Genomic DNA, 23,588 nt, shown 5'->3' on the forward strand with positions numbered 1-23,588 from the left:
GAGAACACGAACCTGCTCATCTGGCTTGAAGTACCTCTCCTTTTTGTGGGAGTCAAAATGGCGTTTTTGACTTAACTGTTTTTGCTCAACTCTCAAGGCCAAATTGGGTTGAACTAGACTTAGGCGTATTCTTGGCCTTCTCTTCATCAACAGTTCTACAGGTGAGTAACCCGTTGTTGTGTGTTGTGTGGTTCTGTACTTCAGCAAGAAACTAGCCAAACGATGTTTCATGCTGAGCTTTGAACTACCCTGCAAAACCTGTTTCTTGAGAGCATCTTTAACAATTCTAACAGACCTTTCTGCCGCCCCGTTGGAGGCTGGATGGTATGGGGGAACAAGTGTGTGTTTTACACCATTCCGCTGCAGGAACTCTTTGAACCGTCCTGAATGAAACCGAGGCCCGTTATCAGAAACAAGTTCTTCCGGTAAACCATGGCATGCAAAAATTGATCTCAATTCATCTATGGTACACTCAGTAGCCGTGCGTGACCCCATATGCTTTACCTCAATCCATTTGGAATAACTATCTACTCGTACCAGAAAGTGATCATTACTCTTTTCACAAAAATCTACATGAACTCTCTGAAAAGGTCTACTTGGCCATGACCAGGGTTGCAGTAGTGTTTTTGGTGGTTTACTCCAGCAATTTTGGCAGACGCTACATTTGCTCACCAGTGACTCAATGTCACTGTCAATACCAAGCCAATACACTAAACTTCTGGCAATTGACTTCATAATAATAATAGTAATAATAATAATAATATATTTTATTGTCATTGCACATCAGTGCAACGAGATTTAGTATGCAGCTTCCAACCGATGTAAAAGAAAAGTAAAATAAATGTGTGACGTGAACATCCGAGGGAGACAGTCCAGGGAGGGTGGGGGGCACTCAGCAGGGCCGGTTCAGAGCCGCTATAGCTCTGGGAATAAAGCTGTTTCTGAGTCTGGAGGTTCGGGCGTAGAAGGCCTTGTAACGTCTGCCGGAGGGAAGTAGTTCGAACAGTCCGTTACAAGGGTGTGAGGAGTCTTTATGGATGCTGACGGTCTTCCTGAGGCACCGTGTGTGGTAGATGCCCTCCAAGGCTGGTAGCTGTGTCCCAATAATCCTCTGCGCTCTGTGGACGACGCGCTGAAGAGCTCTCCTCTCCGCCTCCGTGCAGCTGAGATACCACACAGAGATGCCATACGTTAATATGCTCTCTGTGGTGCAGCGGTAGAAGGTTGACAGCAGCTGTTGGGGCAGACCAGTCTTTTTTAATGTTCTCAGGAAGAACAGTCGTTGCTGTGCCTTTTTGACCAGCGCAGCGGTGTTGGTGGACCATGTGAGGTCCTCTGAAATGTGAGTGCCCAGAAACTTAAAGCTGGACACTCTCTCCATCTCCACACTGTCCCCGTAAATGAAGATTGGGGCCTATTCTCCATTATGGGACCTCCTGAAGTCAATAATCAGCTCCTTGGTCTTGGAGGTGTTTAGTGACAAGTTGTTACGTGCGCACCCGTCCGCCAGGTTCTGCACCTCCGCTCTGTATTTTGTTTCATCACCGTTGGTGATCAGCCCAATCACTGTTGTGTCGTCTGCAAACTTCACGATGGTGAAGTTTGCTTACTATGCTTACTATGCCAGGATGTTCGGCATGAAGTTCATTCATAATTTTGTTTCTCAAAGACTCTGGTACAACCATTCTGTAACCCACTTAATTCATCCCTGCTCACATGATAATTCATGGCGTTGATTATGGAAAGGCTTCTGCTCTGAGTTCAGAACTGAGTTCAATCCACTATCGATTTCAGTCCAACCGTTCATAGACCCACTTCAGCACAGTGTCTATCTCTGTTTCTGCTGCAATTTCTGTTGTCACTGGAAGGTCTTCATCTACAACTTGCAGCATGTAGATTGAGTTCTCATTTCCCACGTCAGAGTTCTCATGGGGCAACCGGGACAACGCATCTGCAACTGCGTTGCATTTGGAGCTTCTATACTCAACCTTGCAGTCATACTGGGACAGCAAAATTGCCCAGCGCTGCATCCTTGATTCCGCCATGGAAGGTATAGCTGACTTGGGACCAAGTATCACTAGAAGTGGCTTGTGATCAGTCACTAGGGTGAATGGTCTGCCGAGAAGAAACTGATGGAATTTCTTGATTCCGAACACGATGCTGAGTGCTTCGGTGCATAATTGCGTTCATTCGGTGATAGGGTGCGGGTTGCAAAAGCAATAGGCTTTTTCTGTCCGTCATTCATTGTGTGGGAGATCACTGCACCTACACCATAACTTCAAGCATCACAAGCAAGTTTTATTTCGCATGTCATATCGTAGTGAACAAGGAGTTTGTCACTTGTCAAGTTTTCCTCGCAAATGTCATATGCACGTTGCTGTTTCTTTCCCCATGTCCATTTCACATCTTTTTGTAGCAGATGATATAGTGGCTTTAGCACAGTTGCTAAATCTGGAAGGAATCGTGCATAGAACTGCACCATCCCAAGGAATGATCGTAGCTCTGACACATTGTTGAGTTTTGGAGCATTCATTATTGCTTCAACTTTCGCCTTCACAGGGCAAAGTCCTTTGGCGTCTACTTTGAATCCAAGGTAGACCACCTCTGACTGCGCAAATGCACATTTACTTTGTCGCTGTTTGACATTGTGGCAGTTCAGTCGTGTGAGAACTTGCTCGAGAATTTCCAGATGTTCTACCATGCCCTCTGTGAATATCAGTAGGTCATCCTGGTTGCACACACAGTGCGGAATGCCTTGTCACATTTTGTCCATGACAGACTGGAAATTTTTCAAGAATAAGGGGGATCTTATAGAAACCTACAAAATTCTTAAGGGGTTGGACAGGCTAGATCCAGGAAGATTGTCCCAATGTTGGGGAAGTCCAGAACAAGGGGTCACAGTTTAAGGATAAAGGGGAAATCTTTTAGGACTGAGATGAGGAAAACATTTTTTACACAGAGAGTGGTGAATCTCTGGAATTCTCTGCCACAGAATGGAGTTGAGGCCAGTTCATTGGCTATATTTAAGAGGGAGTTAGATGTGGCCCTCGTGGCTAAAGGGATCAGGGGGTATGGAGAGAAAGCAGGTACAGGATACTGAGTTGGATGATCAGCCATGATCATATTGAATGGCGGTGCAGGCTCGAAGGGCCGCATGGCCTACTCCTGCACCTATTTTCTATGTTTCTATGTTCTATGTTTCTATTCATGATTTATGTGTAAAAATATATTTCATCTGAGGAACAGGGGTGCCAAGTAGCAAGAGAGCAGGTGTAACAACAAGAGGAGGGGGCAGATGCCAATGGGAGACAGGGGAGAGCGCGCACAGACCCGCGCATCATCCGCATCCGGGTTGAGCCCGTGCCCCCGGCACCGCGGGCACTGCCGAGCCGCTGCTGGACTGCCCAGTCCAACCCCCCCTCCCACGATGGCCATTGGACAGGGAGAGGGGCACGGCCTGCGAGCCTGGCCCAACACCTACGGACGGGGACAGGACACCGGGGGGGGGGGGGGGAGGAGAGGGGGAGAACAGTCCAGTGGTGGCACCGGAGACCCGTACCCGCGCCTGACCATGGACCCCAACCACGACCCCACGGAGCAGCATGAAGCATAAAGTACTCACTGAAACGAAGGTCTGATAACCAAAGATAACACACAGCAGATCCACACTCTTCAATGTTTATCTGTAGTGACCTATGACCTGGGCATGTGCAGTCGGAATACCGAACTCGCTTATTGCAGCAGGTTCCAAACTTAATTTTCATCATGTGGCAATAAAGAAAGTAACCGTTGTTTGACATCATATTCAAACATTGTTTTTCATTCTGCTTGCCAGTGAATTCTGTATATCATAGAAAGCTGGGTCAAACTGATGCAGTTTACATAGGTGTAACAACAATGCAGGAATCACTTTATTGTTAGGTTTTAGTATAGCGTTATGGCATTGAGTGTAAGCACTTTAAGTATTATAACCCAAGAATCTAATTCTTGCTCAACAGTCATTAGATTGGAAACCATAATTTATTTTCTATTAGTCTGAAGAAGGGTCTTGTCCCGAAACGTCACCCTTTCCTTCTCTCCAGAGATGCTGCCTGCATTGAGTTACTCCAGCATTTTGTGTATACCTTTGATTTACACCAGCATCTGCAGTTCTTTCCTACACATTTATTTTCTTTTGTCAAGTTAAATGTTTCAGATGTTGATGATCCAAAAAAAGTCATCACTCAAGTTCAGACTGCACCTGACAAAGAGGAGCAGTAAAGAGGAGCTCCTTAAAGGAGGAAGGGAGAGAATTGGAAAAATTAGATAATTGAAGCCATAACCTCTTGCATGATCAAACAGCAAGAAAATGAGTCTATAGGCATCTTGAAAGATTACAAGGCTAGAACAATTTTAATTTATTTTACATTAATTCTCAAATGTCTTACTGAATTAAATTTACAATCCAGACCAGAAAAGGTAACATTTGCTGGTTAATTGTGCTAACAAAGCTAATATAAAGCAAAGCAGTTTAGTTTATCATTGTCACGTGTACTGAGGTACAGTAAAAAGCTTTTATTACGTACAATAGAACTTTGTGCCGGTTTGCTCCCACCAAAAAAAACTGTCCAAATAATCCCAACTGAGACCAAGCTAGTCACCAGTTTTTAAATATTTTAATTTACATGCTTTTATGTCTTTAAAAAGTATACAGCAACGAGCAGGCATCACCACAAAATATAATGTTTAAATATTTCACTATTTAAAATCATAAATGCCTTCCAAAAAGGATTGGACCATGCTCAACCATTAAACACACATCATCTTCCTATAATCTAAATGCAAGTTCTAACTAATAATAGTTGTGTGCATAAATAATCTCAATTTACCACATGCAAAGGATTTTTTTTACACCAAAGTCAAAACAATGAGACAAGGATGGTAATTACCTTGAACTTTAAGTAAAATTTCCATGGCAACATACTGAAAGTTCTACCTCTTCTTCCTTTAATCACCTCCCCCACTGTTCATTCCCCAGTGCAATTACTGCTGTCAGCCATAATATAAAAATCAGCTGGATCTCACCCAAGCACACATTAGGTTACAGAAGATCCAACTTGTGGAAATGTAATATTATCAGATTTTAAAAAAAAGAAGTTTTCATGATAGGAAAGTTAGTTACAGAAATCTTCAGGGGTTAGTGAATAGGGGTAGCAGCTAGTTAATTATGCAGGTAATCAGTATTTGAAAACTATTTACATGTAACATCCCCACAGTGGTAAAACAGATAAGTTGTCTTTAACACACAAGCGGCCAGCTCACAGCAAGCAGCCAGTTAGTGACACAAGAAACTGCTTAGTCTGGACACTTGTGCAAAAAATAAAGGACTGGTGAAACTCAGCGGGTTAGGCACCAACTGTGGAGGGAAGGGACAGACATTTCAGGATTGGACTCATCCTTAGAATGAGCCTTCTTCCAGACTGGAAATGTCATCTGTCCATTTCTTCCACAGATGCCGACACAAGGAACTGCAAATTCTGGAATCTTAAGCAAAATACTGAGAGGTCTCAGCGGTCAGGCAACCACTGCATAACCTCCTAAATTCATCCAGCACTTTGTGCTTTGCCCTCCACTGATGAGGCCTGGTCCACTGAGTTCCTCCAGCCTTTATATATTGTGCTACTTAATAGAGTTGCTTTGGAAAATGACAAGCAATCTCTGAAATCAGTTTACGGACAGTTGTCAGCATAGACCCTTACAAATCACGGGGATTACAGCCAGTTTTAGAAAACAGTTGAGCAATGAAACTATTTCATAATTTAAAACTACTCCAATCAGAGCTTGCAATGAGTACCTTGATGTTAAAAAACTAAACATTGCAAAAGGAGTTAGGATTTGTGCATCTACCTTTTTTTGAATTGAATTGAATTGAATTGAATACCTTTATTGTCATTCAGACCTTACGGTCTGAACGAAATTTCGTGCCTGCAGTCATACATACAATCATACAATAATAAACAACAATAAACACAAATTAACATCCACCACAGTGTATCCTCCAAGCACCTCCTCACTGTGGTGGAGGCAAAAATCTTAGGGTTACTGTCTCTTCCCTCCTCTTCTCCCTCTGCGCTGAGGCGATTCCCCACCGGGCGATGGTACAAACAGTCCCGCGGCTCACCGAACCCCGCAAACGGGCCGGTTCAAACACCGCGGCCCGGGGGTGGTCGAAGCTGCCGCCCTCCAGTCCAGCACACGCAGCCGCTGGCCCACGGCTGAACCCCAGACTCAGGTCACCGCTGCCAGAACACCGTCCCAGCCACCGGAGCACCATTCCAGCCCCGAGCCGGATCGCCCTCACGTGAGTACCGTTCTCCCTTGGGCTGGGCCACTCCGACGGGAGCGCCGTTCTCCCTTGGGCTGGGCCACTCCGACGGGAGCGCCGTTCTTCCTTGGGCTGGGCCGCTCCGACGGGAGTACCGTTCTCCCTCGGGCTGGGCCACTCCGACGGGAGCGCCGTTCCTCCCTCGGGCTGGGCCACTCCGACGGGAGCGCCGTTCTCCCTTGGGCTGGGCCACTCCGACGGGCCACAGCCCCTCACGGGAGAGTCTCTCAGCCCCTCGCCAGGCCGCTCTCACGAGAGCGCAGTTCCAACCCCGGGCTGGGCCACCCTCACGGGAGCGAGCCCAGGGCGAGTCCTGTCAGCTGCCTCCAGAGTCCCGAGGTCGCCGGCTCCGCCATTAGGCCTCAGCGTAGACGGAGGCAGAGAAGGGGGATACGACAAAAAGGACGTATTACCCCGAAGGGAGAGACAGCAAACCCCCCCCCCCCCCCCCCACATAAACACAACCTAAAAACCAAAAACGTAACTAGACAAAACGAAAAAAAACAACACAAAAAAGTAAAAGACAAACGGACTGCAGGCGAGCCGCAGCCGTTCCCAGCGCCGCCACTTCCGGATGGCGGGACTGTCATATGTTGATAGAGCATCAATGCTCCAACATCCTAAAAACAGGAAGGCAGATTATTTTCTAAATGGTATCACGTTGGGAAAAGGGGAAGTACAATGAGGTTTGGGGGTCCTTGTTCATCAGTCACTGAAAGTAAGCATGCAGGTACAGCAGGCAGTGAAGAAAGCGAATGGCATGTTGTCCTTCATAACAAGAGCAGTTGAATATTGGAGCAAACAAGTCCTTCTGCAGTTGTACAGGGCCCTAGTGAGACCACACCTAGAGTATTGTGTGCAGTTTTGAGAAGTACATTCTTGCTATTGAGGGAGTGCAGCGTAGGTTCACAAGGTTAATTCCCGGGATGGCGGGACTGTCATATGTTGATAGAATGGAGCGGCTGGGCTTGTATACTCTGGAATTTAGAAGGATGAGAGGGGATCTTATTGAAACATATAAGATTATTAAGAGTTTGGACACACTAGAGGCAGGAAACTTGTTCCTGATGTTTGGGGAGTCCAGAACCAGGGACCACAGTTTAAGAATAAGGGGCAAGCCATTTAGAACGGAAATGAGGAAATACTTTTTCACACAGAAAGTTGTGAGTCTGTGGAATTCTCTACCTCATATGACGGTGGAGGCCGGTTCTCTGGATGCTTTCAAGAGAGAGTTAGATAGAGCTCTTAAAGATAGCGGAGTCAGGGATATTGGGAGAAGGCAGGAATGGGATACTGATCATGTGGATGATCAGTCATGATCACATTGAATGGCGGTGCTGGCTCGAAGGGCCGAATGGCCTACTCCTGCACCTATTGTCCATTGTATTATCACAAAGTAAATAAATTTCAATTTATGTTAATTCAGTACAGCTTGGCTATTATTTTCTATGCTCAAACCTATATTCATGTCAGCAAACGACACGAAATGTTGGAATAACTCAGTGGGTTATGTCCGTCATTGTCCTATACAGGGACACATGACAATAAACTCACTTGAACTTGACTTGGGTCAGGCAGCATTTCTGGAGAACATAAATAGATGACGTTTTGGGTTGGGATCCTTTTCCAGACCCAACCCGAAACATCTCCTATCCATGTTCTCCACAGATGCTGCCTGACTAGCTGAGTTACTCAAGAATTTTTCTGCAAACCAGCATCTGCAGTTCTTTGTGTTTGCAATCATGTCAGCAGATTGAGAGATAAATGGAAATTCCATGCAGATTATGGTAAATCAATAATATTTGAATGATCTGTAAATATGAATCAAATTAGCTGTCAAAGTCTTTAAGAGCATTTCATGGGTAAAACTTTCTGACTATAATGCTGGAAGCACTGCTGTCATTCAGTCCAGATTTATGGTGTCCGGAACAAGTCAGTCAAGGAGATTGACCTGCTGAATTTGGACAAAGTAAGTCTGGGCTTGCGCACTGGGAATGCAATTTTATTTTGTTTTTAAGTTTAGAAATTCATCCTCAGCTGCTTACACAAATGAAGCTTAGAAAACAGTGAATGCGCATCGCATTTCATTTCTGAAATTTGATTCCATATGAGACAACTGAACCAAGTGTTGTACGCATAGCCTAGTGCACTGCTGCTATGTTACATTTGTATGTATCAACTTGGATTGAATTTCAATCTAAAATCTATTGACATGGTGGCATAGCGGTAGAGTTGTTGCCTTGCAGTGCCAGAGACCCGAGTTCGATTCTGACCACAGATACAGTCTGTACAGAGTTTGTACGTGCTCCCCATGACCTGTGTGGATTTTGCTCTGGGAGCTCAGGTTTCCTCCCACATTTCATAGTCATACAGGGTTGTAGGCTAACTGGCTTGGTAAAATTGTAAGTTATCCCGAGCGTTTGTAGGGCATGTTAGTATGCGGGGATCGCTGGTCGGCGTGGACTTGTTGGGCCGAAGGGTGTGTTTCCACGCCGTATCTATAAACTAAACTAGAAATTAATACGTTAAAAATAAGCCATTTCTAAGAAGCTAAAATTGTTGTCTGCAGGTAATTTTAGTTAGAATTTAAAACGTACAAATTGTAGACTAATTTTTTAAACTAGCGAACAGAAAGTCTTATGAATACTTCACAGATTTTGTGGCTGTGACTCCAAATTTCTCATTACGTCGTGAAAGTGAAACGACTTATGTGCATGCACAATTTTAAAATGTATATCTTGAAACTGCAGTCAGTGATTCAATCCTTCCTCAAAAGCACTGCTTTTTATCAGTCTTCTCTCTGATGTAATCAAGCTGAAACAGTTGGGCATTGTCATTTGATGCATGTGATTGAAATATATCACCAGCAATGCACCAAACCATATTTAGTGAGCATATTTCCCTAGTGACCCTAAACATATGCAAGTATTAATATTATGGTTCTCATATATATTTCAATATAATGGATACATTTTAAATTTATGGTTTTGCAGGTTACCTTAATTATTGCCAAGTTTCCATCTTTATTTTACACTTGAACGCTTAAAGAGATTAAAAATGCTAGGTAGACACAAAATGCAGAGGTAACTCAGCGGGACAGGCAGTATCTCTGGAGAGAATGCTGCCTGTCTCACTGAGTTACTCCAACATTTTGTGTCTACCTTCGATTTAAACCAGCATCTGCAATTCTTTCCTAAATAATTAAAAATGACTGCAGTCATGTGAGATGCTCAACCAGATTGATGATATCAGAGTTACTGGGTGCCAGGAATCCCCTTCTGACTCAATATCTGAAAAGAACCAGGCAGAGATAGAGAAGTACACATTGGCATTCACTATTTCGGCAGCCTTCTCCACTGACAAAGACAAGAGCTAATGCTTCACCAGTGATCCAAAAATAACCCACCATGTAATTTCAACATAAGATAGTTAGCTAAAAGATATATCTCCATACTATCTTCTCACTCAGGGTATGTTGTTACTTAAATCTTAAAAGAAAATTATTGATTCATTTAAAAAGGACAAGTTCAGCTAATACACTTAACACAAACCAGATTGGTGCCATTGCAGAAAGGATGTGGAATCAAGTTAAATGTGGGAAATTGATCTCTCATGAGACACCGCCTCAATGGTGTGACAAGTGGAAAAGGAATGGCACTTGCCATTCATCATAATCAAACTTATGAGGGCTTTTGACAGGCAATTTAACTTTACTCATCATCCTTTTTCTGCACAGTGCCCCCCAAAAAATCAATGATGTAATAAAATGTGCATCTCTTCAATCAGATTGGAGAATCCATGAGTGAAACAAGCAGTTTAAGGCAGGAAGTATGAATCAAGATGTTTAAAGCATGAATCATCTACAGTAAACAAAATGATGAAAATGTAGAATTTCAGTGTCAAATGGCTACTTGGGCAATAAATATTATCCCTGCATTATATAATATAGGGGCTCTATAAATGCAAGCATAATATTTATAGCCTAAAGACTCATTAATGATGATTTATTAAACCAATTTTTTTAAACTGCGAAACGTTGATCAGGTTTTTAAAGAACAAAATGGAGATAGCGCCCTGGAGTAGTTGAGTGACGGAATTCCATGTCTGCTGATGCTGCAACTGCCAGTGGTGAAAATAAAAATGAGCATTGCCAAGCGACTAAATATGTAATAATGTAGATATTAATAAATGGGTAAGGCCTGTAGGAGTTTGAAAACTATTATTTTTGAAAGGATCATGAATATGGCCATACAAACAATAGGTGCCGGAGTAGGCCAATCGGCCCTTCAAGCCAGCACTGCCATTCAATGTGATCATGGCTGGTCATCCACAATCAGTACCCCATCCCTGCCTTCTCCCCATATCTCCTGACTCCGCTATCTTTAAGATTCCTCTCTTGAAAGTATTCAGAGAACTGGCCTCCACCGCTCCCTGAGGCAGAGAATTCCACACTCACAACTCTCTTTGTGAAAAAGTGTTTCCTTTCTAAATGGCTTACCCCTTATTCTTAAACTGTGGCTCTTGGTTCTGGACTCCCCCAACATCGGGAACATGTTTCCTGCCTCTAGCGTGTCCAAACCCATAATAATCTTATATGTTTCAATAAGATATCCTCTCATCCTTCTAAATTCCAGAGTTTACAGGCCCAGCTACTCCATTCTCTCAGCATATGACAGTCCCTCCATCCCGGGAATTAGCCTTGTAAACTTACGCTGCACTCCCTCAATAGCAGGATTGCAACAATAATGCAACTTTCCGTCTTCACTTGACTGCAATATTCCTCAGCAAAAGTATAAAGATCACTGGACGGATAATGTATTTCCTTGGATTGGAAAGCAGTGATGGGATTGGTCAAAATCAGCAATGATTTATGAAGGGGAAATCATGCTTGACTAATTTTTGGGAATTTTTTGAGGAAGTAACAAGTAGAATGGATAAGGGAGAGCCAGTGGATTTGGTGTATCTGGACTTTCAAAAAGCATTTGACAAGGTCCCACACAAGACATTAGTGTGCAAAATTACAGCACATGGTATTGGGGGTAGGGTATTGACATGGATAGAGAACTGGTTGGCAGACTGGAAGCAAAGAGTAGGAATTAACGGGTCCTTTTCAGAATGGCAAGCAGAGACTAGTGGGGTGCCGCAAGGCTCGGTGCTGGGACCCCAGTTATTTACAATATATTAACGATTTAGACGAAGGAATTAAATGTAACATCTCCAAGTTTTCAGATGACACAAAGCTGGGTGGCAGTGTGAGCTGCGGGGAGGATGCTATGAGGCTGCAGGGTGACTTGGATAGGTTGGGCGAATGGGCAGATGCATGGTAGATGCAATATAATGTGGATAAATGTGAGGTTATCCAATTTGGTGGTAAGAAGAGGCAGGCAGATTATACTCTGAAACGTGTTAGATTAGGAGAAGGGGAGGTGAATCGAGATCTGGATGTGCTTGTACATCAGTCACTGAAAGTAAGCATGCATGTACAGCAGGCACTGAAGAAAGTCAATGGCATGTTGGCCTTCATTGCAATAGGATTTGAGTTTAGGAGTAAGGAAGTCCTACTGCAGTTGTACAGGGCCCTTGTGAGACCGCACCTGGAGTATTGTGTGCAATTTTGGTCTCCTAATTTGTGGAAGGACATTCTTGCTATTGAGGCTGTGCAGCGTAGGTTCACCAGGTTAATTCCCGGGATGGCGGGACTGACGAATGATGAAAGAATGGGTCGACTGGGCTTGTATTCACAGGAATTTAGAAGGATGAGAGGAGATCTTATAGAAACATATAAAAGTATTGGACAGGGTAGATGCAGGAAAAATGTTCCTGATGTTGGGGGAGTCCAGAACCAGGTCACAGTTTAAGAATAAGGGGTAGGCCATTTGGGACTGAGATGAGGAAAATCTTTTACACCCAGAGTTATGAATCTGTGGAATTCTCTGCCACAGAAGGCAGTGGAGGCCAATTCACTGGATGTGTTCAAAGGAGTTAGATTTAGCTCTTAGGGTGAAGGGAATCAAGGGATATGGGGAAATAGCTGGAACGGGGTACTGATTTTGGATAATCAGCCATGATCATATTGAATGTCAGTGCTGGCTCGAAGGGCCGAATGGCCTACTCCTGCACCTATTTTCTATGTTTCTATGTATATCAAATTGCAACTTCCTTATTTTAAAACGAAAGAATGTTGTTGCAAGTTTCTGTCCAATTTGTCTAATTATTATGCAGAGACCTCATGGTGGAGCCATTATTCCTACCGCAAAAAAACACACTATTTGAGCTTCGATATTTGGATGGCAGAAATTCTGTCAGAATTTCCTGTTCCTTATGCTTCACTCAAGGAATCCTGCATCATAATTTCAAAATAAAGCTGCCCATTGGAATATCTGGAACAGTAATTTATATTACCATTTTCACAAACATTGATATTCAATACAGTAATGTACACACATCCTTCCAACAAATCACATCTGCTACAAAAGGGATACAAATTAAAAATTCTGTTATAGACACCTTACTTTTTCTAGTTGAGCAAGGTTAGTGGCAATTGTCAGGATAATAGAAGTATCTAGTTTCAATACAAATGTTAAACATGGACAGCACAAATTAAAATACAAAAATGTGCATTACTTTCCCACGATCTCTATCATAAACTGCTTAAAATCTACATGAAGGAAAACTGCAGTTAACTGAAGAATAACTTTCTGACGTTTAAACAATGTAACATTTCCTCCAAGCTTTTAAAAATACAACTCATTAAATGGGCCTATTACATTCAAATTAATCAATAATTTAAAATGCAACCCCCAACCGATTATTATTCATGACAATCACTGATAAGAGTAATCTTCAGTTTGTTCCGTCTTTGCGGAAAATCTTTGTGTGCATTGTTGCCGGTAAACATTGCACCCAACAAAGGCAAAACAAAGAGCATGTATGCAAAGTAAAGCGATCAGATTACATTAAAGTGCCCCTGAAGAAAATACCTTCTGAAGTAAGCAAACGGGAAAGGGAAAAAAAATCTCCATTGAAATGCCGATTCAAAACAATGAGACTGCGATGGCTGGTCAATGTCAAGAACAGGAGTCAATTTCCACTTCTCGTTAACATTGACCTTGCCTTGTTGCCGACAACAATGTGGTTTTAATCCTGCTAGGTCTGTCTATGCGGTCTTCGGCTCGGGGAAAACGTTGCCTGAGTTCAAGGCCGGTGTGTGGAGATCTTTGATGTCCTCTAATCCTCGCACACGGTGGCGGCGGGGATGGGAGTGAGAGTAAACGACAGCCCCCGGGGAGGAAGAGGCCGATCGGCCCAGTAGAGGGCCCGGTGACTGCTGGCGTGCGGGGCGGCGGACGAAAATAGATCTTTCTTTATAAAATCTTGTTTTAATCACTCTAAAGAAATGGGCGAGAGCAAGCAGGCGGCAGCACTTTACCTGTGTCCGAATAATACATGGTGGCGCGGCTGCCAGCCTGCCAGCCGATCGTCCCTCCTCCTCTTCCCTCTCCCTGACTCCTCCACCTCCGTCCGTCCCTCCTCTCTCTCTCTTTCTCTTCCCTCCCTCCTCTGTCACTCCCTCTCTCCCTCCTCTGTCACTCCCTCTCCCTCCTCTGTCACTCCCTCTCTCCCTCCTGTCCCTCTTCTCTTCTTAACCCTGGCCTCCCTTTCTGTCCGTCCCTCTCTCTCTTTCACTCTCTGTCCCTCCTCTCCTCACTCTCTGTCCCTCCTTCTCTCCTCTGCACCTTCTCTTCCCTCTCTCCCACCCTCCCTGCGCCGATCACCTCAGTTCCGCCCCACCTCTATCCTGATCCTCCCCCCCCCCTCCCCCCCCCCCCCCCCCCCCTCACCTCACCCGCACGGGCGCGCGCGCTCCCCGACCCACTCACCCGCGCGAGCGGACGCCCCCTCCTTCCTCTGGCATATTCACCCGCACGACGCAGCTCGGGCGCGCGCGCGCTCGCAACCCCTCGGCCTGTGGGAGGAGCTCGGGCTCGCTCGCCCTCAACGCGCGCGGGCGGGAGAGAGGCGAGCGTGACCCGCCCCCCCCCCCCCCAAACACGTTGCATCCTCGCCCCGCCCCACGCGCGTCCCTCCTCCCCCACGTGATCCGAACCCCGCCCCCTCCCCCACGCGTCGTGCGTCCTCCCTCCTGCGCGACCCAAGCTCCGCCCTCCCACGCGTCACGAACCCTTCCTCATGCCACGCCCCTCGCCCTCCTACGCGTCACGATCCCTTCCCCATGCCACGCCCCCCGCCCTCCCACGCGTCACGAACCCTTCCTCATGCCACGCCCCCGTCCTCCCCCGCCCTCAACCAAAGATCATAGAGGAGCTCTATGATCTTTGCCCTCAACGGCCGGATTTATATAACCCGCGCGCCCGTCCGACGCCGCCATCTCATCATCATCAGTAAGTGTCAAAGATCTTATACCGGAGGGTAAGTGTGTCCGGTCGCCCTCCGACTCTGACACAGCGGCGAGACCAAACGTATGCCGGGTATACGAGACCAAACGTAAACCAACTGACCTTTCCGTCCTGGGCCTCCTCCACTGTCTAGCAATGTTACAAAATTTTGAGATTTTAAAAATCAAGTCTGCAATTTATCCCATCAGATAAAGCATACAAATAAGTTTAATTTGACACCTAATTCATTTTCATATCTCAAGTATTTAAAAAGTTATGGTCATTTTCATACTCGGAAATGAGCATCTTGTTCCCTATTGATTTTCTATGGACATAACAAAAAAGTTGTGATCGTGAACAGTCAAAAGCACATAACTTTCTTAAAAATTAAGAGAACTGAATGAAATTTTCAGTTATCATAGATTGAAGCATTCTGAAACAAATATAAAATAATCTTACTTGGATGACCTGAAATTAAAGCATATAATTAGTTAGTTACCTAATTGTAGCTAATTTCAGACTTCAATTACTAGATCTAAACATCTATCCATTTCTTAATAAATGATTAACATTTTTAAATAGCCTAAATGTCCAAATAATATTCACAAATAATTCACAATAAAACATGATTTTTAAATCTCATTTACATTAATTTATAGACCAAATGGAAGGAATTTAGTGTTCAATTGCTGTAAATTAAAGTTCATTTAAATCAGCTTTCCAGTGGGTCCCTGTGGAACGCGCTGGTTTAGAACGTTCACATTGCGGTAGATTTGTGCCCCCAAATGCCGAGAAAAATACTGCGGGATATAATGGGCCCAAAATGAGCTACTTGCAATATTAAACTTTGTATAAAGGGATCTTTAGAAGCCCTTTTTAATGTAAAAATATACAGCTTATCTTCAGTTGTCTGCTTTATGAGACCCTGCGGTTGCTAGTGGTCGCGGGTTTAGAGATTGATTTTTAAACTACTATAACTATTATTCAAGGCCTTTAAAACTAATAATAGCTTTTGCGACGGGGTCTTTCAGCGATTTTTCGTTAATATTTTACAAGGCTGAACATCTTCGATTGGAACAGCCTAGAGAAAATCGCTTTTTAAACCCGCCCCCTCTAAACGGCGCCAAAATCGCGCACACCCGCAGCGACAGATTTTCAGCGACGCTTCAGGTAGGCTTTGCAACATACCTACACTGTCAGAGTGAGGCCCAATGCAAATTGGAAGAACAGCACCTCATATTTCGCTTGGGCAGCTTACACTCCAGTTAAATGATGTTGATTTATCTAAGTTCAATTACCTCTCTCTCCTCCACCCCCACCCCACCCAAGTCGTACCAGCTTCAAATTTGGCTTGTTGTAGCAATGTTACAAAATGTTGAGATTTTAAAAATCAAGTCTGCAATTTACCCTATCAGATAAAGCATAAAAAGAAGTTTAATTTGACACCTAATTCACTTTCATATCTTCAGTATTAAAAAAGTTATGGCCATTTTCATACTTGGAAATTAGCATCTTGTTCCCTATTGCTTTTCCATTGACTTAACTCAAAAGCTGTGATCGAGGACAGTCAAAAGCCCATAACTTTCTTAAAAATTAAGAGAACTGAAAGAAATTCAGTTATTATAGATTGAAGCATTCTGAACCAAATATGAAACGATCTTACTTGAATGACTTGAAATTAAAGCATATAATTAGTTAGTTACCTAATTACAAACTTCAATTACTAGATCTAAACATCTATCAATTTCTTAAGAATATATTAACATTTTTAAATAGCATAAGTGTCCAAATAACATTCACACAAGAATTCACAATATAACATAATTTTTAACTCTCATTGTCATGGATTTATAGGCCAAATGGAAGGAATTTAATGTTTAATACCTGTAAATTAATGGCCATTTGAATCATCTTGCGAGTGTGTTTTTCTGGAACGCGATCATTTGGAACGTTACGGTTGCGGTGAATTTAAACCCCATATCGGCAGGAAAAATACTACCGGTTCGTATGGGGGAAAAAATCACCGTTTCGCAACGTAAAATGTGAATTAAAGGCATCTTAAGGAGCACTTTTATACATAAAATAAACGGCTTTCCTTTACCTGTCCCGTATGTGAAATCCGTCCCCGTTGTCGGCGTTGACGGCTTTAGAAGCTGATTTTAAAATTACTCCAGCGCTGAACTTGTCGGGCGATTAAAAAAAAAAATACAGAGAACGTCCGTCGGAACAATTCTTCAGCAAAAGCTTGCACTCCAACAAAATATAATCCAGGACAAGGTAGGAAAACACCGCGTTTTAACCCCGCACCCCCTCAAAGGAGCCAAAATCGTGCACACGGCCAGTGGCAGAACTTCAGCGCCGCTGAAGGTAAGCAATGTAACCTACCTATAGGGAGGTTTCACGGCAGTCGGGTCACGACCCATGACCCGTACTGTTCCTATGCTACGCCAAATGGAGTACACACGATGAACTGCAGGTAAGCACTTACCATTGTTTCCAGCGTAGCGGGCCCGTTAAAACCCGCCGAAATTGTCAATTTTTGCGCTGTAAATAATTATGGAAATCGGGACAAGCGTGAGAGACATTTAGCCTACTTCAGAATTCCAAAAGTGAGGAGAAATTACGGTAGATAGGAGCGAGAGCTGAAGGGACAATAACAGCCAGAGTGGTTATAATGAAAGGGTGATCACGGGTCTGCATGGACTCTGGGCCGAACGTCCTATTTCCACGTTGTATTTCCAAATTAAACTAAAGACAGGTGTTTTAAAAAATGCTTTAAAAGAAAATTAGAAACGAAATAACAAGGGATCACAAGAAATCACCTGTTTTCATGATTAAGGAAAATCACAAGACATTCTATAAGTATATCAAGCTAAATCTCAAGATATTCTATGTATAACAACGACATAAGAAATAATAGGACCATCAAGGTAGGGACCATCAAGGCCAACAGGCAATTTGTGCATACAGCCAGAAGGCATAGGTGAAGTCTGAAATTAATAACTTCATTGGTATTCATAAAGGAAATGCGTTTGCCATTGAATAATGAATTGAAAGGGCAGGTAAAAGTCCAGTGCTGTTTTCCATAGATAAAAAGAGGTACTCGATAACTGTAGGTGGATAAATAACCCCTGGTTCTGGACTCGCTCAACATTGGGAAAATATTTCCTGCATCTAGCTTGTCCAGTCCTTTTATAATTTTATATGTTTCTATAAGATCCCCCCTCATCTTTCTAAACACCAGTGAATACAAGCCTAGTCTTTTCAATCTTTCCTCATATGACAGTCCCGCCATCGCAGGGGTCAATCTCGTGAACCTACGCTGCACTGCTTCAATCACAAGGATGTCCTTCCTCAAATTAGGAGACCAAAACTGTACACAATACTCCAGATGTGGTCTCACCAGAGCCCTATACAACTGCAGAAGAACCTCTTTACTCCAATACAGAAATCCTCTTGTTATGAAGGTAGACAAAAATGCTGGAGAAGCTCAGCGGGTGAGGCAATCCTTGCATGTCTCACACGCTGAGTTTCCCCAGCAATTTTGTCTATCTTCGATTTTTCCAGCATCTGCAGTTCTTTCTTAAACGTGTTCACAGAAGGTGCGCGGCCGTGCCGGCGGCTTTGCGCAGGATGCGGTACAGCCAGAGCTCCATGCTCGGCGGACCGGATGATTACGGGGGAAAAATCTGCCTGGGGGCCGGATGATTTTGGGTTACGGGCCGCATTCGGTTGCCGAATCCCGTCACAGCCGTCTACATTCCACCGCATGCGGACACCGACGTGGCACTATCGGCCCTTCACGTTGTGCTATGTCGAAACCAAAACAAGAACCCGGATGCGGTTATGGTGATGGCTGGAGATTTTAATAAATAAAATCTCAAGAAGGTCATGCCGAACTTCTACCAACACATCACGTGTGCCACCAGGGGGTAGAGAACATTGGACCACTGCTATACGCCGTTCCGGAAGGGCTACAAGGCCATTTCACTCCCTTCCTTAGGAAAATCTGACCACGCTGCCATTTTCCTGCTGCCAGAGTATAAACAGAGGATAGTTCGGGAAGCGGCAGTGACGAGGGACGTAAAGCGGTGGTCCGACCAGTCAGAGGCCATGCTGCAAGATGCACTGACAGATGTCGACTGGACTATGTTCCAAGCAAGTTCCAGTGACGTCAGTGAGTTCGCGGAAGCAGTCACGGACTTCATCGCAACAGTAGCCGACAACATCATCCCCACGGTAAGGGTTAGCACCTTTCCGAATCAAAAACCCTGGGTGGACAGGACCGTTCGTGTTGCCTTGAATGCTCGCACTGGTGCCTGCAACTCGAGCCCGGCATCCGGAAATATGGACGTCTACAAGGTGGAGTCTTACAGACTGCGAAGGGCGGTTAAGGACGCAAAACGGAGGTACAGAGACAACTTGGAGTCACAGAGCAGCAGGACACCAGATGCCTGTGGCAGGTGCCATGGACTGTAACCAACTACCGGAGCACCCCCCCTCAACCGGAAGTGCCGGCACCTCCCTAGCTGATGACCTGAACTCCTTCTACGTTTGTTTTGAGACGGGCAACATCACACCAGGTCTGCCGACTAACGACAGCACTGCCAGCGTGCTGGCTATCGAAGCTGAAGGGAGGTCCATCGCTGGGGATGTGCACACATTCTCGATGTCCGAGCACGACGTGAGGAGGGCTCTGACACGTGTGAACACGAGGAAAGCTGCAGGCCCAGATGGCATCTCGGGGCGGGTCTTGTGCTACGCAGCTAGCCCCGGTGCTCACTGCAATGTTCAACCTCTCCCTGGCCAAGTCTGTGATCCCTGCTTGCTTCAAAAGATCCGTCATTGTACCTATACCTAAAATTGCCTCCCCAGCTTGTCTGAATGACTACCGTCCGGTGGCCCTCACCTCGGTAGTCATGAAATGCTTTGAGAGGCTGGTCAAGAAATACATCTACGCCTTCCTCCCTCACTACATGGACCCACTACAATTCGCATACCGTCCAAACAGATCCACGGATGATGCGGTCTCCCAGGGATTGCACACCGCTCTCTCTCATCTTGACAGCCAGAAGGGGGCTATGTGAGGATGCTGTTCATAGACTTCAGTTCAGCCTTCAACACGATAGTCCCCACCAGACTTGCCGAGAAGCTGCTGGAATTGGGGCTCAACACCCCCTCCCCCCCCGTGTGCCTGGGTCCTGGACTTTCTCACCGCCAGGCCCCAGGTAGTCAAGATGGGAGGAAATACATCAAAGTCCCTCACCCTTAGCACAGGATCCCCCCCCCCAGGGTTGCGTCCTCAGCCCCCTACTGTACTCCCTGTACACACATGACTGTGTGGCTAGGTTCAGCTCCAATTCTATAATCAAGTTTGCTGATGACACTGTGGTGGTGGGCCTGATCTCCGATAACGATGAGAAGGCCTACCGGGAGGAGGTGGCTGATCTGGCACTCTGGTGTCAGGACAACAGCCTCCTCTTGAATATCAAAAAAACCAAGGAGCTGATCGTGGACTTTAGGAGGGCACATCAACCGAGGGCGTACACACCATTGAAGATAAATGGGGATACTGTGGATAGGGTGAGCTGCTTTAAATACCTGGGAGTCCACATCTCAGAGGATCTGACATGGACATCACACGCTGCAGCACTGGTGAGTACGGCAAGGTAGCGCCTTTACCACCTCAGCAAACTGAGGAACTTCAGAGTGTCTCTGAGGATCCTCCAGTGCTTCTACGCAGCGGCTGTGGAAAGCATCTTGTCTGGAAACATCAAGATTTGGTTTGGAAACTGCTCTGCCCAGGACAAGAAGGCTCTGCAGAGAGTAGTGCGGCCGAACGCACTATGGGAACTACACTCGCCCCCCTGCAGGAACTATACATCAGAAGGTGCAACTCCACAGCCAACAAGATCATGGGAGACCCCTTCCACCCCAGCAATGGACTGTTCCAGCTGCTATGGTCAGGCAAATGCCTCCGTTGCCATGCTGTGAAAACGGTGGATGAGAAGGAATTTCTTCCCAGAGGCCATTAGGACGGTAAACTCCTATCTCACCAGGGACTAACTTTACTGTACCTTTTTACTGTTGTGTCTTTTTAAAATTGCTCTTTTTTTTCCTCCCACAAATATGCAATATGTGAATGAGTTTTTGTTCCATACTGTTTTGTAGTTTGTTTTTTTGCACAATCCGCGAGCATTACCACTTTTCATTTCACTGCATCTCGTATGTGTATGTGACGAATAAACTTGACTTTGACTTTGATTCTACCAATTCCAATATTGGTGGCCAGTGCGGGGGGGGGGGGGGGGGGGGGGGGTTCTGGAGCACTAGTATGGGTGTTGTGGGCTGAAGGGACTGGTTTCCAGAGGGCTAGTATGGACATTGTGGGCCAAATTCTTGGGGTGGCAGCTCAGCCACTCAAGCCTGATGTGCTGGCAGCTCACTCACGGCATTTGACTCACAGCTATTCCTTGAAATTCCACTTCAAGCAGGGCGAAAGGTCACCAAATTCAAGTGCAGTTTCCTGCCACTTCAAGCAGGGTGCAGGGCCACCAAACTCAAGTGCAGCTTCCTGCCACTTCAAGCAGGGTGCAGGGTCACCAAACTCAAGTGCAGTTTCCTGCCACTTCAAGCAGGGTGCAAGGCCACCAAATTCAAATGCAGTTTCATACCATTTCATGCAGGGTGCAAGGCCACCAAATTCAAATGCAGTTTCATACCATTTCATGCAGGGTGCAAGGCCACCACATTCAAATGCAGTTTCATACTATTTCAAGCAGGGTGAAACCACCAGAAAACCAGCATAAAACCACACAAAACACCACACTCACAGTTCAGTCGACATTCAGTCTTCTTCGTTCAGAAGAAGAAGACATTCAGTTGATTCACAGCTCAGACAGAGTCGTGACCTCTCCCTCCCCCATCTTGCAGAGACTGAGCCACACCCACACTTCCGGGTTTTATAATCCCTCTCCCCTCCCACCGGAAGGGTCGTGGCCTTCATGGCGTGATTGACAGGAGAGAGATTCTCAACATTTTTTAAACACTAATAAAACTTTTAATTTTCTTTGATGGGAAGAATCCTCTGCACCTGATGAGCGGAGGGGGACTGAGTAAGATGGCCAAAAACCACAGCCGAAAGTGGTAACGTTTTTATCTAAAATCAATATACAGTGCAAACAGGAAGTTGTCAAGTTTATACTTTTAATCATTTGCCATTTCAAACTAACCACCACCAATAACCATTTGCAGTGCTTTATTTCAAGCCAACCACCACCAACAACCATTTGCAGTGGTTTATTTGGAGCCAACCACCACGAACAACCATTTGCAGTGCTTTATTTCAAACCAACCACCACCAACAACCATTTGCAGTGCTTTATTTTGAACCAACCACCACCAACAGCCATTTGCAGTGCTTTATTTCAAACCAACCACCACCAACAGCCATTTGCAGTGCTTTATTTCAAATCAACCAGCACCAACATTTGCAGTGCTTTATTTCAAACCAACCACAACTAACAACCATTTGCAGTGCTTTATTTCAAACCAACCACCACCAACAACCAATTGCAACGCTTTATTTCAAACCAACCACCATTTGTAGTGCTTTATTTCAAACCGACCACCACCAACCACCATTTGCAGTGCTTTATTTCAAACCAACCACCACCAACACCACTATTTGCAGTGCTTTATTTCAAGCCAACCACCATTTGTAGTGCTTTATTTGAAACCAACCACCATTTGCAGTGCTTTATTTCAAACCAACCACCACCTACCACCATTTGCAGTGCTTTATTTCAAACCAACCACCATTCGCTATGCTTTATTGCAAACCAACCACCATTTGATGTGCTTTATTTCAAACCAACCACATTTTCATTTTCAAACCACATTAAGGGCACTCAAGGTCAGTAAAACCACACTCATAGTTTAGTAGACATGTGTTCAGTGTTATTCACAGCGCAGACTGAGAGACGTGACCTTCTCGCTCCCCTATCTTGCAGAGACTGACTGAGGCACTCAAAACTTCCGGGTTTTATAGTCCCTCTGGAAGGGGCGTGGCCTTCAGGAGAGAGAATCTCAACATTTTTAAAACACTGATAACTCTTTTATTTTTCATCGATGGGAAAAATCCTCTTGTCCTGCTCAGCAGAGGGGGACTGAGTAAGATGACCAAAAATCACAGCGGTAAGTGGCTGCGTTTTTTCTAAAATAAATATATCGAACAACAGGAAGTGGTCAAAATCAGACTTTTAGTAATATAGATATCATTGATGGCATTGCTCTGTGACCTAGCATAGATTTAATGGGCTGAATGGCCATAGGAATATTATAGAGAGATACAACACCGAAATAGGCCTTTATGTACAACTCTGTACAACTGCAAAGAGGTCCTTCTGCAGTTATACAGAGCCCTAGTGAGACCACACCTGGAGTATTGTGTGCAGTTTTGGTCCCCTAATTTGAGGAAGGACATTCTTGCTATTGAGGGAGTGCAGCGTAGGTTTACAAGGTTAATTCCCGGGATGGCGGGACTGTCGTATGTTGAGAGAATGGAGCAGCTGGGCTTGTACACTCTGGCGTTTAGAAGGATGACAGGGAATCTCATTGAAACATATAAGATTGTTAAGGGCTTGGACACGCTAGAGGCAGGAAACATGTTCCCGACGTTGGGGGAGTCCAGAACCAGGGGCCACAGTTTTAGAATAAGGAGTAAGCCATTTAGAACGGAAACAAGGGAACGCTTTTTCTCACAAAGAGTGGTGAGTCTGTGGAATTCTCTGCCTCAGGTTGGAGGCAGGTTCTCTGGATGCTTTCAA

The 23,588-nt window shown here is 44.9% G+C and overlaps 2 protein-coding genes across 5 annotated transcripts in view; one reads left to right on the forward strand and one right to left on the reverse strand.

Annotated features, from left to right (window-relative positions):
* Positions 1–13,927, reverse strand: part of kdm1b (lysine demethylase 1B) — a 72,792-nt gene extending 58,865 nt beyond the window's left edge. For 2 of the 3 annotated variants that reach the window (XM_033013755.1, XM_033013738.1), the window contains exon 1: positions 13,794–13,927. In XM_033013755.1, coding sequence (XP_032869646.1) covers positions 13,794–13,812 — 19 coding nt within the window. In that variant the 5' untranslated portion in view covers positions 13,813–13,927. Of the gene's footprint in view, positions 1–13,344; positions 13,436–13,793 lie in introns of those variants that run through there. The other variant, XM_033013764.1, reaches the window with a different exon arrangement.
* Positions 13,928–14,695: 768 nt separating this feature from the next.
* tpmt (thiopurine S-methyltransferase) overlaps positions 14,696–23,588 on the forward strand; it is a 44,934-nt gene continuing 36,041 nt past the window's right edge. Inside the window, exon 1 of one of the 2 annotated variants that reach the window (XM_033013819.1) lies at positions 14,696–14,794. The gene's annotated coding sequence lies outside the window, so the exon portion shown is untranslated. Of the gene's footprint in view, positions 14,845–23,588 lie in introns of both variants that reach the window. The other variant, XM_033013812.1, reaches the window with a different exon arrangement.

This window comes from Amblyraja radiata, chromosome 2 (assembly GCF_010909765.2).
Source record: "Amblyraja radiata isolate CabotCenter1 chromosome 2, sAmbRad1.1.pri, whole genome shotgun sequence".
Lineage (NCBI taxonomy): Eukaryota > Metazoa > Chordata > Chondrichthyes > Rajiformes > Rajidae > Amblyraja > Amblyraja radiata.